This window comes from Strix aluco, chromosome 4 (genome assembly GCF_031877795.1).
Source record: "Strix aluco isolate bStrAlu1 chromosome 4, bStrAlu1.hap1, whole genome shotgun sequence".
Taxonomy (NCBI): Eukaryota; Metazoa; Chordata; class Aves; order Strigiformes; family Strigidae; genus Strix; species Strix aluco.
In genome coordinates this window covers 113,511,691-113,529,605 of record NC_133934.1, presented here as the reverse complement: position 1 = coordinate 113,529,605, position 17,915 = coordinate 113,511,691, and the positions used below count along the sequence as shown (strand labels likewise).

The 17,915-nt window shown below is 38.7% G+C and overlaps 1 protein-coding gene across 2 annotated transcripts in view; it reads left to right on the top strand.

Moving 5' to 3' along the window:
• CCDC88C (coiled-coil domain containing 88C) overlaps positions 1-17,915 on the top strand; it is a 107,552-nt gene that overhangs the window by 8,267 nt on the left and 81,370 nt on the right. For both annotated transcript variants that reach the window (XM_074824950.1, XM_074824949.1), the window contains exon 3: positions 703-811. In XM_074824950.1, coding sequence (XP_074681051.1) covers positions 703-811 — 109 coding nt within the window. The remainder of the gene's footprint in view (positions 1-702; positions 812-17,915) is intronic.

Here is a 17,915-nt window from a genome sequence, read left to right as displayed (position 1 = left end):
ATCAAACAAAAACTTCAGGTTTCTTTCCCTAAAATTTTTCCACCAACTTTTTTTCGTCTTGCTTATATCTCTACCATGTTTATATTTTGTTTATATCTTGAAGCCCTGTAGAATTAGAATCCAGTAGAGATGTTTTTTTGTGATACAGTGGGTATATGAGAGAGACCTAGTTAGATGATATGGGTGTAATAAAAGTGCAGTACTCTTTTTTTTTTTTTTTTTTTTTTTTTACTTCAGTATATAATGTATCTGAATTTTGCAGTTTTCACAGTGATCATTGATTGAATGCTAACAGCATTCTCTTGTCATAAAACTCCAAACTGAAAGAAGGCATGGTAGTCTTTCCTAGGTTTACCTTTATTTAAATAAGGTAAAGCCCTTATCAGAGACTGCTTTGATCTAGTATGCACAAACTAAATATGCTCTTTTCTTTGGGGAAATACAAATAAGGAGGGAAGCTGCCCTGAACTGCTGTGTAGGTTAACCTAAAGTAGGTTACTTTGTGGCACATAGGAAGATTTCCAATTTATACATAGGTGCAAAGGTAATGAGCTTATTCTATCATGAATTAATGTATATGTATCCTGTCAGTGCATTTAATGGGTTAATTAAGGGTTTTCCTAATGGTGCATTATTGAGATGCTAAGTCTTAGCACTGAATAAACTAGTAATACTTTATTTTCTTTTTTTTTCTTTTAATAGAGATCCTCGACCAACCAACCAACGTGTCAACAAGCATGTAAATAATGACACCTATCTTCGGGTTCAAAACCTGACTATCTTAGTCAGAAACATTAAGACTTACTATCAGGTGAGAGTTCTGCTCATTGATCTGTGGTGATTGCTATAACATTTCAGCTAGTGCAGGGGCTGATGGCTCAAAAAGAAGCTTGCTACAGGAAGTGGAGAGGAAATGGAGAGGAAATTGTGTTTGTGTAAAAGTACTTTCAGCCATGCTTTCCTTATGAAGCAATACAGCTACCTTCTCTATCCCTCAAGGCCAGAGGCTGCTTCCTTGCTCCCCTCTTTTTTTCTAAAGAAGAAATTGTGCTTGAAAGCTGTGATAGCAGTTGGAGATACATGTAGTAAAAAGGATCCTCTGGTGGGGTTGTGGGGGGTGTATATGTGAAGGGATTTGCTGAAATTGGAATAATATTTTTGGGTATAGAACTTGTTTAAAACAAGTAACATTCTCTTAAAGGGGCTGCCAGCAAATAAATTGTTATGAAGAAATGTCTTTAGCGCTAGAATATAAACCTCAAATTGATATACTATTAGGAAAAATAAATCTGTGATTATCTTGTATGTAGACTTCTTATGCTGTGAACCTGTTCTTAGGTGTTAAAGCAGTTGTTTATTCTGAACTTCTCTAAGATATTTAAGTGCAAATTCTCACAAATAGTGACCATCAGTGTTCCTCTGCTATAATAGTGCTGCCCCAAAACCAGGGTGGTGACAGCTGAACACTTTTGCACTTTAGATACATGTTGGATGCTGCTGGAAAGCCATAGGAGTGAATTCAGTTACTCTAAATAGAATTTCTGTATACACACTGTTGTGTATATTTAGACTTCTTAGTGAGAGGGGTAACTGTTCTGCTGTTTCCTTTTACACATCTTTTGCCAGATTTGAATGCTGTGCAGTATAAACCAGGCTGAAAGCACTGAGGACTGCTAAAATGCTCCTCTGCATAAGTGTCTCAATCATATAATAGAGAAAACAACTAAACTGCAGGAGTTGATGTCAGTGTGTTCATCCTCGACTCTTCATCTTTTCTGTACAAAGCCAATACACAGTCTCTTCCATATGTCTTCAAAATACAGGAGAGATGTATTACTTAAATACAGTAGTGCCTTTTGATGCCCTTCTTTTCCAGAACTTGCCTACTGCTATTCCATGTTATTGCCACTACTTTGTTCTCTGCTTCTGGACTTGATTAGTGATGTGTAAAAGAGAGAGGGACTTCTGAAAAAGTCAGTTGAGGTGGATGACTCATCTGTGCAAGTTCCAGCAGCCTGCTAGAAAAATTAAGTGTGTAACTCAGGTTTGAGATGATGTAGGAGAATATCATGTATTTCTGAAGACAGTTGACCTGTGTCTTGATTGTTGAGAACTGGAGATGCTGATGCAGTGTGGTGTCATTCCTGAGACTTGTGATTTTGAAGGGGAAATTCCATTTGGTCATAACTAGAGACTGAAGGTTTTTTTGGTTTCTGTTACCCACTGAACAGTGTAAATCTTTATGGAGTCTAGAAGCAAAAAGGACTATGTTTAAGGACAGGGACAGGACTAGTCTTTCTTGCTCTTTCCTCACCCCCACAAGATTTACAGTCTGAGAGTCTGGTTATTCAGGTGTTGAAACTCTAAAGCTTTTTATTCATGTGAGTTCTTTGCCTTGAAGCTGATAATCTGACCTCTTCTAAGAGTACCTGAAGAGAGAGGAAGAGTCAGGAAAGAAAAGTGATTCAGAATCATGTGAGATGTTGCTTGGTGTCTTGTTGACGTAGCTGTTGAGCTGTGTAATCATAATCCAGTAAAGCTAGCAACAACTAAAATAGGTTAAGACACAGAATTTTCAATGGGAAACAGTAGTTGAGGCTTGCAGTAGCAAGCATAACAGGGATATTCCTGTTGTAGTCCAGAAATGAAGTACTATGGATCTTGCTCACTGAAGACTATATATACGGTATGTAGACAAAGCAGTTGAGAGAGCCAATCATTCTTTGCATTTGGTCCTGAAAATGTGTAATTACAACAAAGTAATAACAACAAATGTAAACAACAAAAACATTTTTTTGTGTGTGATAACATTATATAAGAAACTTATTTGTCCTCGTCACAATCACATCTTCAGGACAAATCCAAGGTCTTGATGCTAATCTGAGATTCCCTTTCATGTGGTAGTGTGCAGCCTTTAACTCTCCATAGTCTGGGAGGAATTAAGGCTATCCATGCTATAGCCGAGCTCTGTGTGTGATTGATGCTGAGTATAACGTTGCATCTGTAGTAATGTCTCTGTTAGATATTTGGATAGTTTCTTGTGTTTTACTTCAGCATCTGATATAAGTAGCTTTTAGTAGTTTTTTTCAACATGCAACTACATGGATGCTTTGGAATATATTAAATATTGTTAGGCCTCTTCTCTCCTGAATGTTAGAGATTTTTTTTTTTTAAATAGGTTGAAGTTTTGGGCATTATCTGAAGTAGTGTTAATACATTATCTTCAGTTAAAATGAGGGTAGTGTCTTAGTAACTGAAAATATGCAATCAAATCTGATTGCAGGCTGGAGGAATTGGAGAAGTTCCTGACAAACAATAGGAACATGAATCTGCTGTTTCCTCAAGAGAAACAGAAGCTCTAAAAATACAGTGTTGGCCTTGACATTTTACATTCCCTTTCACTTAATGGAACCAAGTCAAGTTTATGACGTAGTTACTGAATTTGGTCAACCAGGTCACCTAGAAAGAGGAAAATGCCACCTCATGCTTTATTGGAAGACATTGATAGCTATGAAAGAGTACTTGCCCCTCTCTGCACTGGGCAGGAAGTGATCAAGAGTATGATGTGAATTCATGGTACTGCAAACTGTATTTGAGGAAGGCGACGTATGTGTCTGCTAAAATTAACTCTGATATTCAAAAGCTAGTTGACAGATCATATAATTGTCTAGCATGTTTGTATCTAATAGCGGATTTCTTGTATATTTATATAGCTAATGTCTTTGTTGAAGTAAAAGTCTCATTAATGCAGATGATATTAATTCAGGAAACAGGGACAGGTCTAATCCAGAAGTGTGAATCCAGGTAGTCTCTGCAGTGTTGAGGCCTTCCTAATATCTTAGGCTGAGGGTCTCTGCTGGGAATGACTATGAACAAACAAGGTTTTTGGTGGAATTTGGCTTTGATTTGAGCCATAAAGATCAGTTCCTATCTGTGCTTCAGCAGGTGTAACTTGGGAGGGGTAAATGCAATGGAGAAGCCTTTTTCCAGTTCAAATAACATCTCATTTTTAGAAGTTTGCTAACTGAATTTGTTCATTAAAGAACTTTCTGAAGAGCTGCCTTCTCACAACTTTTAGCTGCATAAAACTGCATTGCTGATGGCTACTAGGAAAAACATTATGACAAGACTCTTAAAATCAAGGATTTGGTGTTTGTTTTTTTTTTAATTGCGTATGTAACATTTGTTATGGGCAGTAGCAGGCAACATCTCTGGATTTCCCACTCTGAGCTGTTGCACCTTTGCAGGTCTGTTATTGGCTTGAGAGGCCCCTCTTTTGAAACCAGGCAAATGACTCATTTTGCTGTGGGATTTCATGAGCATTCAAGAGAATCTGTCATTAATTGCATTTAATAACTATTACAGCACTGGTTCACTGGAGAAATGGCTGGTCATAAAACTTCTGGAATTGGTGCCCTATCTTGGAAAAGGGCTGAGCATGGCAGAATGTATTCATTACTCAGTGTGATTTTTATGTGTTTCTTCTTGCTCTGACTGAATTCAGACACTTGGCTGTCTTTAAACTGGAATTCAAAATGGTTTTGTAGGGAATAGTTTAGTACAGAGAGTTACAGGTTACTGTCTGTAACTGTGGTGAGGATGTTGATTAAAGGGGTCAATAGAGAACTGAGTGTATTGGAGAAGAGATACTCATCCACTTCTCACTGGTGCAGGTGTTGTGCATCCTGGTCAAAGGATGAAGTCTTTACCCCATGCTACAGCTAACCTATGTATATGGAATAGATTGACCTCCAGCTGTTGTCTGCTGCCTTGTGTTGATAACATAGTTGGGAATGTTGGTCCTTAAGCTGACACTGTCTAGCCCAGTACAACACAGATGAAATTATCTTGCTGTTACTGAGTTCTGCCTTCACTTTGAAATGCTTCTGTTGAGCTCCACTAAAGCTCATCTACTGGTCCAATTAAGTTGGTTTGAATATAGTTCAGCTGCGAGTACTGCAAGACTGGACTGTTTGGCTTCACTGAAATAAGCACTCCTGACCCTTGTTGACAGTGAGTTGTTATGGCCTTGTGCTGCTTTTCCAAATAGTGATTAATCCCAGCTGTGGCAACTATCTTCATAGTGGTGTGACACTGTCTCTCTGTTACTGAGAGAGTTTGTTGGCAATGTTTTAAAAAAGACAACAAAAAAAGGAACAAAACCCCCCTTAGGCTGCAATGACCTGTGCAAGAGCTATGATTGTTGCTGGTTCTGTCACTTCTGATGATGGAAGAAAGCTAGAAAATCTGAGGGCCATTGGCCTTTCCCTTTGCCATGCTGTGGGGAATATTTAAATCCTGTAAGTGTTGGTACTTGAAGTGTCCATGTAAGAGCAGCTGCCCTGATGTCTGTAACACTTGGACAGTATGCTCAGACCTAGAGAGTTTTGGAAGAGACCTAAGGCAGGCTGGCAGGGGAAGCTTGAAGTGGATTTGTCCTTCCTCTGCTCATGTGTAAACCCTTGGATTGAGGGTTTTTTCTAAGGAACTAAAAATCACTTTGATATCAGTTTATAAAAACCCTAAAATTATGAAAGGATCTGTTTTGATGTCAGCTAGTTTCCTAAACTTCAAAAATACCAGTAATCACTCCAACAGTATATACTTCACTCCAGCGAAAATTCGTACCGCTTAAATGAAAAACTTGAGGTTGATAGAAGAAAAAAAGATTGTGATCATCCTTTGGCTAGTCCCTGCATGGTTATTATGGTCACATCTGGAGTACGTGGATGAGAAATGCTGTTGGAAGAAATGCTGCAATGTGGTCATGGCTGTATTTTTGTTGCCTGTACTTTCTGCAGTTGTGGCCACTAAATACCTAGCAGATTGCTTCATGTTTCTAAATAGGAAATATCTCTTCATTTAAAAAAAAAAATCATACTGACAGTTCTGAAACCAGTTGTGACTGTGTGGCCTTGAAGCTTCAATAAGAAACTCATAACCCTTAGCATTTACGTTGAAGTGGGGATGTGGGGGAGTAAAGACGAAACTGTTTGCTGACTTTGTAGAGACACTATATCACAAATCCAATCCTGCTGTTTGTATCAGCCATGTTAAAGGGAGTTAGCTGCCTGTGAGTTTGGCTGTTACTGTGAGCAGTTTGACACTGGGGCTGTAGTAGTGCTATGTTTCTAGCCCCTGGAAAAGAGAAACCGTTTTGTCTTGAATCTGGGGTAAAAGCTGGTTCTCTTGGTGGGTCAGCAAAGGTCTTGCAATACTGGTAGCTTCCAGATCAATAAACAACTCCTGCTTCTGTAGTTGAAGCATTGAGTCAGGTTTAGAGCTCTTGACTGGACTGCAAAAAGAAATTCAAACTTGGAGCTCCAGATTTGGGCACAAGTTATGAACTGGCAACTGTACTTGAGCTATAAATAAAGTTCTGGAAGTAGCAATGTCCTCTTTTGTGAGTTGAAATCTTTCCCTACTAGGCAGGCTAATTCTAGTGGGCTAGTAATCCAGTCCTTAGCAAAATAAACACCAAAATGCTAGAAATGCACATAAATGTTCATTCCCTGAAGTCAAAAAGCATTCCTCTGTTCTGAGGGACAGAGTTTGTACCCACAATGACATACTGAATTAGGTGATAAAATAAACTTTTTTGCTAGCCTTGTCCATTTAGTGTGTTAAAACCACAATACATCTGGGTGACTGCTTTCCTTTGATTCCTGTTTCTTGGAAATCTTAATTTAGCAACTTGGCTTAAGGGGGGGACCTTTCCTCATCTTAAGCTTTAAATTCCAAGACTGGTAACTGAGAATGTCAGCTTTCTTGAGGAAGATACAAGAAGCTTCAGCAGATAAGATCTTTCTAATTCAAATACTTTGCTGATCTCATGCACTCTTAAGAGTATGTTCTTTCCGTTTTCTGTACAGTTAAGCAGGCTATATGCATACAGTCTCTTGAATTGTTTCTGCGTTGAGAATTGGTAGCTTGCAGATTCTTGTGGTCTTATGTTGCAGCTGCATGTAGAAACAATGGTGAACAGCTGCTGAAGCTCTCTGTATCTTATTTTTTTTTTTACAAGTGTACAATAAATAAGTTAGTATGACAAGTTAGTAGTACTAAGGTACAACTGCAGAGATGCTTTGTGTTTCAGTAATGCAGTGGACTAGGACTGGGGAGATGCTGCCACTCTGCCACAGGCATGACCTAGAGGAGGACCATATTAGCCTTGTATTTGCTTCCACTCCTATTCTTCATTTGACTTCTCTAGTTAGTTTAAACTTGCTACAGGCATAGACTGTCTATATGTATTTATGCAGTACTTAGCTTAACAAAGACTTGTTAATTCTGCAGTGGCAAAATTGTTTTGAGTTGGGTTTTCTGTCCTGCAGTAGCATGATCATAAGACATGAAGGTTGCATGTAAGACTGGTATTGTGAAGACATTCAGTTACTACAATGGTGGCTACAGAGCAAGGGAATGACTGACCTTGGCACAGATGTTCTGGGAAATGCTGAACTGGTGATGTTAGTCTCCAATTTAGTCCTTTACCTGAAAATAGTGGTACCACTCTGCTGCAAGTGGAGTGAACATAAGAACAATCACAAAGATCATGGTCTTTTTGTATAGGTCCTGTTATAAGTGTTTCAGTGAGAAAGAAGTGGAGACAGGTGACTCATCAGACTGTCTGATGCTTTTTCGGTGATACTTGTCTTGCATATTTCCAGAAGAACTAGACAAAACAAACACTTCTGCCCCAGAGATGAAATAAGTTTCTGTGGAGATCTGAGTAGTGTTCCCAGGTTGGTGAGAGCTGCCATTTCAGGTGGCTAGTATGCTGCTGGACACCTGATTATGATTACTGGCTGTGATTCTAGGATGCATTTCAGCTGATTGAATTATGTCTGGAAGTTTAAGGGACAACTGAGCTTAGAAACACATTTTTTCCCTTGAGGCTCCACATGTATTTTAATATGGAATGAAATAGTGACCTCAAACAGATGGAAGAGAATAGGTTGGCTTTTAAACTACTTTATTGCCTGTAATTTCCTGAAGCTAGAATATGGGAAAGACCAGAATAGGCTGGCATGTGTCTTTGTAGTCTTGTCTTTGTTTTGCTTAATAAGCTAGAGGGGTGTGAATTCATTGTGCAGACAGATGAAGAAACCAAGCCAAGAAGAGAGGAGCAGTGTCCTAAAATATGGAGGCAAATGGAGGTGACCTGTAAAAATTTTACAGTATGGAATAGCTGTTTGGTTCCCATGCAGCAGTATTTACTTAACCTCTGACATGTTAATTGAAAACAATTCTTTGGATGTCTGAATTACAGAACGCATCCACTGTGTCCTTTATAAGGTTTAAAAAAGGGGTAATGTGAGAGTTTGTGTGGCTTTTCTTAATGAAAGCCAAGGCCTAATGTTAATCTCCTAGGCCACTTCTGTGATTACCAATGCTGAAGTGACAGGGTGTTTCAGTCCTCTACTACATATATCTATTTTTGGGTATTAGGTTTAGGACCTGTTCAGACAGTCTCACAAGCCAGCCATGTTCAGTCATGCTGCCTAGATTTCAGTCAAATGTCCCATTTTTATCAGCTGAAATTTTGTGAAGGAGGGAACTAAGTTTTGTAGAGCTTACCAATTTTGGATAAGTTAGAAAATAGCCTGCATGCCACTTGTAGCTGAGAACAGCTTTGAGATTTATTTTTGCTAAAAGATAATAAATGAAAGTTAAAGATTGCTTTATTGCGTGTGTTTCTGTAATGAATTCCATGTCGTTTAGTCCTTTTCATTAAAAAGTCTTTAAGGAGACAAGAAGATGAATTTCCACAAATCTATAAAGTATGGTTGTAAAACAACCCCCCTAATTGCATACCAGTTCCCAAAGCAAATAATTTCTGCTTTTTAATGGCAGGTAGCAAGTGCAAGTGATGTAAGTTCTTATTTTATTTCCATGTTCTGTCTGTGAAAGTGTTTAATCCAGTGTGGCTTTTACTGAGGATATTGTCACATGCTGTATCGTGGGACACTGGATTCAGTCTGCAGTCTTGCTTTATACAACTCTGACTCTGGGTTAGGGTTTGATGTCAAGGCTTGTTCCCATCAGTTCCAGTGATATCTGTGACCCTGTGGCATGGAGTGAGCGAAGGTGTCTCTTTGTGCCTCTAATTCAGCTGGCCTAGGCTTTCCACACCAAGAATGTTGTAATTAGCTTTTGTTACAAAGGTCTGTAATGAACTCTCACCTTTTTGTACACTGCTTTTTTTTTTAATGACTTATTAGATCTGTAAGCAATTCTTCCACACTGTGTTTTCATCTGGGATGGATATTTGAGATGTCTTTCAAAGCAGTGCTTATTTGTTTTGGAGGAGTGATTATCAGTTTTGGAAATGTGTGGGAGATCTTGGATAGAGTATCATATCCAAATGCAGACTTGTATTTAGTTATGAAAACAAAATGTGGTTTGGCTTGTAAAGGTCTGCTCAAGTTTATGTTGACTTCCAGTACTTTTGACAAATGTGAATGCTCTTGGGCTAAGAAACAGGCAAGCAGGTTATGGAGTCACTTACCCAGGTTAAGAATCATGGGATTTACCCTTTCAAGTGGGTCTCTGGACCTGAGGAAGCAACAGCCCTGGGAACAGGAGGAAGTTTTAGTCTGCTAGTTTCTTGCTGAAGACAAACCATAGGAAAGGGTGTATTTCTCACTTTACATGGTGTATGGACTTTAAGCCAGCACAAATTAGGGAAGGCACCTGCTCATGAATGCACAGAAATTGAAATGCTGTCACTCGGCATACTGTCACATGCATAGATCTCACATTAGCAAATATGTTGGTTTTTAAAAGGAAGAATTAAAAAAAAAAAAAACGACCCCAAACTCTGAAGAGTAAATAAAACAGCAAATTAATGTGTACATATGCTATACTTACTTTATTTATACATAAGTAGAATGACTTTTTTATAGCTGTTTGAATATAAGCACTGTGTGAGCTGGTGCCTCTCCTGTTTCCCATTATTATTAAGAGATGGAGCTGAAGGGGAGTTAAGTGTTTAAATTCTGCTAGGTCCTCATATGGCTGGTAAAAGTGCCTAAATAAAAATCTGCTCAGCAGACTGAAATGGCCCCTGTGGAGCTGTCACTGTCTGTTCTCTTTCATAATTAGCATTATTAAAAGTCTCTAGATGTGTATTTAATTTGTTTTTTAGACTTAGAATGACATCGTTGGTGCCTGTTAAGTGATCAAGATAAGTGATAGACATCTGCTCCTTTGGGGGTAGGTAGTAAAGACTTGTGGTCTTTGCACAAAGGAAAAATACTGTATGAATTCAATTTAAATGTCTTCCTGCCCTGTGAAAATGATTTAGTGGGTTATTAATATTTTTAAACTACATTAGGTGGTGTTCTTCATCTCGAAAAAGTCACCTTTATTTACCTGATGTTAACTGATTTCAAAAACATCTCAGTTTGCTGTAAGGCTGAGAAGCAAAAGAAGGAGGATAAATTCCCTGTGGCACTTTAAAGAGTTGTTTTGTTGTTGTTGGCTTTTTTTAATGGTGATCCTATTTGTAGTATATCCACTGGAAAAGCATTTGTAAGGGAGTGCAGCATCAAATTTGTGTTGCAGAAAGACCTGTTTGGTGCACAGTGTGTGTCAGAAGAAGAGAGGGTGGTACTGAGGTTAATGCCTGGTTTATTTTGGAGCAGCTGTGTTACAGTAAAGCTAAGTGGCTGGAGTCCCATGAGAGGCAGAAGCATTTACTGCTAGAAACTGGAAGGAGGTGAGTTTCTTTCGAAGTTTTGATATTAAAGGCAGAATTACTATGTATGTTAAAAGGCTCATTTGTTGGGATGCAGGTTCCAAAGAAACAGAATCAGTCCTGAAAAGTGAAGCATGCTTCAAGTTTTTTGAAAAAAAAAAAAAAGAAACAAATCAAAACAAAACCCAACAAACAACAAAAAAACCCACCCACAAACAAAACCAAAACACAAACAAACCCTTCTAATTTGACTGGTTATCTGTTTGAGTTACTTGGAATCTCTCAAGACTGTGTAGTTACTTAAAAGCAGAACTACAGTTTAACTACAAGGAGTTGCCTTTTAATGTAATAACTGTCTTAAGGTCACTTCTTCAATTTTGATCTTTCAAGAAGTGGAAAAAAAACCCGGCAACAATCAAACAGAAAAACCCTACCCTGTGTGTTCTGGTTTTTCCTGAATATGAAAAAGCTGTGTGTTGGTACTGAAGGCTTAGCCTTTGTTTTCAAGGTTTGTGGTAAATGCTTATCCAAACAGCACATGGATGTAACTTTACAGTTTTACATGCAGAAGGAATGAGTCTGTAGTAGAGGACCACAAAAGCTGCCATTATTAGAAGCTGTGCTTACACTTCAGTGCTCTGGTGCTTAATCTAGCTCCCAGCTTCCAGTCATGCAGAAGAAACTAAACCAGAGTGCTTGGTGAAATTCTCTGACTTGGTTGAGCTGTCCTGCATTTCTTCCAGTATGCATTTCCTTTGTAGCCCGAGCCAAAATCTTCATTGGAAAGGCAATTTTGATCTCCCTTTTTCACTCAGCCCTTTCTCTTTAAAAATTGCTGGGTCCGAATTCTGCACAACTGAGGGATTCAAATTTCAAATCATTTGCTATTGCTTGGAGACTTGCTTCCATCAGATGCAGCTGCAGTTTGGTTTCTTTGTTTCTTAAAGCATCTCGATTAACTTGCAATTGCACTTTCTTTGTATGGCGTAGGACCTGATTTTAGGTGGCACTGACTTTCTTGGACTGACTTGATGCAACTTGAGATGCTGAGCATCTTGCATGGCAGTCTTTAAGCAGTTTTGCTTTGCTACTGCTGGACATTGTGAAACCAGAGCTATCTGCCAAATCATGGTTTGTTTTGGCTCTTCTCCTTGACAGCATATTGCAGCCTTTACCAATGTCAAGGTATTTATCACACTTTATCAGTACTTTGAGATTTTGCAGTGTTTATGGCAGCTATTTGAATATCTACAGAAGGACCTATCCTGACTTGCCTTCCCAGGCTTGAGCTTAGCGGGACACCTAGTTTTGGAAGCTTTGAGCGCTCTGCCAAACCTGCTGGTAAGAGATGCTTTCAGATGAGAGAGCTGAGTTGACATGACAGAGTAAAAGCAGTTGTTTTTGTAACAGTCTGAACTGCTCTGCTCTTCCATCATGCAGACTTTGCAGTCAGGCCTGTACTCTCACCCATTTATAAAGGACAGATCATTTGAAGTTTCTTTTCGGTTTGCTTATAAACAAGTAGAAATACACTTATAACCAATGACTTAACCTCTTGAGACTAAAGAGATAATCTTAAGTATCAAATATGTTAAAAAACCCTCATCTTACTGATATTCATGCAAGTCTCTCCCATCAGACTGCATTAATCTTAATTCCTTAAAGTCTTTTGTAATTTAAAGTTAATAGTGAAGAGTAATTTATTTTTAGTTGGCTAAAATGGTGCTTAAAATACAAACAAGTTCCTAATTTGTTCTTTCTGTTAACGGATAGCATATAACTCTCAATTTAAAACTTCAGGATACAGTTGAGTCTTGGCTTCTTCTACCAACCATATTTAATATGCAAAGGAGGTAACAAGTTGATGCATTCACATTTGTTTTAAATAAACTTTTTTTTTATGAGAGTTCTTACTGTATGTCTGCAGCACCACGAAACCAGAGGCTATAGCTTACTGGTGGTATGTGTGATACATTTGCATAGGTGAATCTGAGATTCTAAAGCAGTTGTCTGACCAGTGTGCCAAAGAAGGTTATCAGGTTAGCCCTAAATTTAAGTTGTTACAGTTGGGTATTTTTGAGTATGTAGTGTCATACTTCTCTCAGTTTGTGTTTTTTGTGTTTGTGTAACTGGTAGAGAGGTGCTGCTGAAAGATACATCTGCATAAGCAGAGAAGAGGCTGGGAAATACTCAATCCTTGTGTATTTCATCCCAAAACAAAGCTGTTTTTTTAAACACCCCCACCCCAAACCACAACAACCCTGTGTCAAAAATTTGCATCAAAGACTACTTTTTGAACTGTAGGCTTTATTGCATTTTTTTAATAATTTTTGTTTGGTTTTGGTGTTGTGTGTTTGTTTTTTTTAAAGTAAGAGTAAATGCACTGTGTGTGTATATGCTGTGACCTTACAGTTGCTTCCCTGCCTATCTTCTTTCTCTGCTGGTACCTACGATGGGGAGTGGTTGACCACCACAGTGTTCTTCTGCTAGGGTATGCATGTTTTCTCTTTGTTGGGATGACAAGGAGGAATGGTTCCTGCCTAATATAGTACCAAAAAATTGTGAAAGGGACAAGCATACAAGTCTGGACATACCTGGAAGTCCTTTCTCACCATGGAGATCTGTTGTACTGTCAACTTAGTCTGAGAGTTATAATGAACTGCACTTAAGTGTAAAGGAGGAGAGCTGAAACTGCAGAAAAATACTGCTAAATATTTCACACTGACCAGTTAAGATGCAAGATGTTTCTGAGGTGTTTAATGCAACAGTTATTTAATATTTCAAACATCAGTTTGATTCTAGAGTAACAAAAAAAGATATGGATTAAAATAGTAGATTAAAAATAGTATGGATTTTAACTTTTTCATGCACTGATAATTTTGTTTTAACTGTTGTCTTATTCCACTTTCAGCTAGGACTATCTTTTTCTTTTAAATCCCTCTTCCTCCATCCTACCTTCGCACCCACCAGGTAAACTCTTTAACTTGGCCTGAAATGTTTTGTTTGGGGCACTTGTAAGAAAAGCAGAAGAAAAGAGGTAGTTTTACAAAATGAGGAAAAGTGGTATCAAGGCACACCTGTGTGTCTAATATGAAATAGGTTAAGAATATGAAATAAAATAAAGGGAAGAGTTGTCAGAGGAAAAGACTGTGAATGCCCTGATCTCAGAACACCTGCACTCTAGATGTTGATAGATAGATTTGCTTGGGAGAAGGGGATGATATGAGATATGATCTCATTTGCTGGGTTCATGGCAGTTATTGCATCAACAACTTTGAAATTTCTGCTCTATTGCCAGGTAAATTTGTTGATACTGATGGTGACTTTGACTTACCTAAAGCATTTGAATTCATATGAACTGAAACACACAGATTCCCAGATTTCCAGAACCTACAGCACAAGCCTCCTGTTAGATGGGTGCCAGGTTCAGAACTGGTCTTCTCTGTCTGTTGGGTGTGTTGGGACTGTGGTGTAGGCATAAATCATTTCCAAGTCAGTTCATGCTGTGTAGGGCGTATGGCATAAGGCAGCAGGGAGTCTGCCTTCAGGAGGGGTGACCCCCTCATCGGATACCGTTTGAACGTGTTCCCTTGTGAATGCTTATATCCACGCTGCCTCAAGAGACCAGAGCTTTGCCTCGTGGAGGGGCGTTTGCTCATGGTTCTGGGTTCTTGCTGTTTTGTGGACAAAAGGAAGCTCCCATTGAATAGACTTTCCTCTTGCACTTAATGGCTTGAATTTCTCCAGTTATTTGTACAGTGACAGAAGCTATTTTTTTTCCCCAGGTATGGCACTGGGAATTGCAGTCATGGTCAGCTGCTTGAACAAGGCAGCTCCTTCCCACATAAACTCTGAGGCTTACTATGCTAATAATGTATCTTAATGTGTACCAGCAGTACCTAGCTGCCTAGCATAAGACGTGTCATTTAATGACTCTGTATAGGCAAAGAAGTTTTCAAATGCCATGCTGGAATTACAGTGCGGTGCTTTTTGCTGGGTGCTCTGAAAACTCTGCTAGAAGGGTATTCTCAGCTCCTCATGCTAGTCTTAAATTAAGAATGGATGTGAAAGATTTTTGTACTCTGTGATGTAAATCTCAAGGCCTCAGTGAAGTTGTGCGTTCATAAAAAGGCAGAATTTGGCTCTTAACATTAACTGAGATCCGCTCACTGCACTTACTATTGTGAGGATGGGGAGAGAGGGAGGTTTTTGTGTCAGTTTAAGCACTCCCAGTTTGTTTAATCATCATCCGCTCTGTGTGATACAGACCCTTTTGAGTTCCACATCTTTGGCACACACTGCTGCTGTATCAAAGAGAAATTATGAATGGAGTGAACTGGTTTCCTGGCACTTGGGAAGCTGTCTAAGTTTGTGCTTAACAGAACAACCAGTCTGACTAATGTAATACAATATTAAATACGTAGCAGCCTAAAATAATTTCTGTTTGCAGGGACAAGCCTTTTACTTTTTAGCATGCCATCTAAGCAATTATTAAACAGAGAAAAATAACATTTTTAAAAATTATTGTCCTTCTAAGGAACCAACTAGGAGAGGGTAGAGTTTAACTACTACCTCTCACCTTTCCCTTTAATGACAAGTCATTAATTTTCCTTTGATATTCAGAGCAAGTCTGTTCCAGTTCCCAAGACATATGCTGTATGCCCTCGAGGAGAAAAGCAGTTAAGAATTACAAGGAGTATTATGCTCCGTAGAAATAAGCAACCTGCTGAAATAATAACCTGCTCTGTGCTCCTAAGTCTCTCTGTATGAATCAGGGCTTTTAAGTGGTGACTGATACACAAGGAAAATGTAATCTTTGAGATTAACAAGGCAGCCACACTTGAGAGAGGAGAAATAAATTTATTTTCATGTTCTCTAATGCTGACCTTCATGCAGGAAGATTCAGACTTGAGTAACTGCTTAAACTGTTGCTGGAAACTTTGAGATAATATGGCTCTTCCGCTAAGGCAGAGAAGGGTACAGGTTTAGCTGAACATACTTAATATATTATGTTGTAGCTCTAATAGTGCAAAGTCTCATTTTCTGACTGTATTAATTACCTAGGATTTCTTAGACTTACTTCGTTGCAGAAACGTGCATTTTAACCAGTCTTGCTTTCTAAATACCTTAGATAACTGTTCTCTGTAATAATTTCTCTAGCTTTCTCAGTTGGATAAGTAACCCTGGTGAAATGATTCTTATGATGTTTTAATGCCCTGTGGTATAGGAGCACCTCCTGCTGTGGAGTAGTGTCTCATTCTTGGCCACTGGATTGCATGCAGACTGGTTTGGGAAGAGCTTGTAAACACAGTAATTCACTTTGAAGAGCTGCTGTGGATCTGTGTCTCATGCCTGTCTGGACCCAGGAATTAAACACTGTCTTCTGCATTAACCACTGGACTGCCTTCTTCCTCAGTTAATTGTATACATGTGAAGAACAGCACATATGATGAGGCTGATGCATTGAAAACACACATCAAAGTATAAGTTTTAACATTTAATTGCAAATTTACCTAGTGAAAAAAGTTAGTGTTAATTAAAGAATCTGTGGGTATTGAGTTTGGAATTTAAAGTTCATGTTGTTTGGCTGCTAGATTTTTTTCTTAAAAAAAAAAAGTAATTCCATGAGGTGTCCAAGGAGAGAAAGTAAAGGCTTTACACGTCTAGCTTTATAAAACTGACATATTTTTAATCCTTAATGAGGAGTGGTGAGTTACAAAGCAGTGGAAACCTCTTTGCATTGTGTACATTCATGAAGAGGTGCTCATTAAAAATGCATTTTTAGTCACCACCTGTTATTTGTTTAATATGGTGTGTGGTTTACTGCAGTGTTGTATTATTTTTGTCGTCATTCTTTTCTAAAGTCCATTATTCATCACTTTGAACCATATGGGCAGAAATATATTCTGAGCATGTGATTTCTGTACTGGCCATTCCCTAAGGAAAGACTCTACTGTCCATGTTTATGACCAGGCAGTGAAGCCTTTAGTGTCATCTTTTCATGAAGATTTCTTGCCTTCTGCATACCGAAGATGCAATTAGGAGAATCACAGCTGTGATGCTACAACAAGGTAACAAGGGGACTGCACTTGATGAGGCAGCAAAGGCCTCTTTGGTCAAATTCATAACTAAAAACAATTATTTTGGAAACAAGCGAGAGCTTTCTGCAGGTCCCTTGTCCCCCACAAACCCTGCTTTTTTTTTTCCCATGGCTTGCACCTGACAGTAGGTATGTGCGGAGGTGTGTGTGTGGAGCAAGGTGTATGCTGACCTGGCTGCTGCCTGGTATGGTAGCCCTTGCTCTTCCCTTGCTGGGAGAGATACCCAAGGGTCTTCTCTGTCAGAATTTCACAGAAACTTTTAAAAGTTGATTCCTCTACCCCCTCTCATAAAAATCAGGATGAAAAATGCCTGTTGAGTTGCTTTCATTCCTTCTTGACTGCTCCTGTTACTGTAAATTCGGTCTCAAAAGAACCCTCTAAGAGTTAGTTTGAAGTTTTTAGAAGGCAGGCATTCTTTATTGCAGTGCTGGATGCACAGGGGATCATTCCACCTAACGTGCATGCACTAAAACAAAAGTTTATCCTTTATATACCTTAGACATGAATATTCATACGTTTTCCAAGAAGTTTCCACATTTCTGCCTATCTATTACATTTATATAATGCTGCTGTTGCAAAATTACACTATGCATGTGTGGCATCTCAGGTGGTTGTTCAGGGAGTTAGGCCCCTACTCCTTTTTCCTTTTTATCGTCATTGAGTCTTTGGAGGACAACTTCTCCTTGGATGTTTCCCAGCTCTGTTGTCCAGCCAAGATGTTCTTTCTTATCCATCTTGTTTGAGCATTTCTGCCAGGATGTATCTATTATCAAGGTTAGGATATGTTCTCTGTACCTTTTAATCACTTAGGCCTTGTTAAAATGAAGTTAAACATTATTTGGTAAAAGAATTTCGTAATATTTAAGGTGTAATGGATCACTAATTCTAACAGGTCTCAACTTGCAGGCACCAACTGCTTGCAGGCATCAGCTAGCAGGCATCAACTCCCCCCTTTGAGATTTATAGGATAATGTAATATCCTCTAAGTCTCATTCTGTATCAATTTCCTACATTTGATACTAAAGCATAATTGTGAACAACAGTTACAACATTGAATCATGATACATGTTTGAACTCAGATATAGATTATCATTGTGATCATCACAAACAAA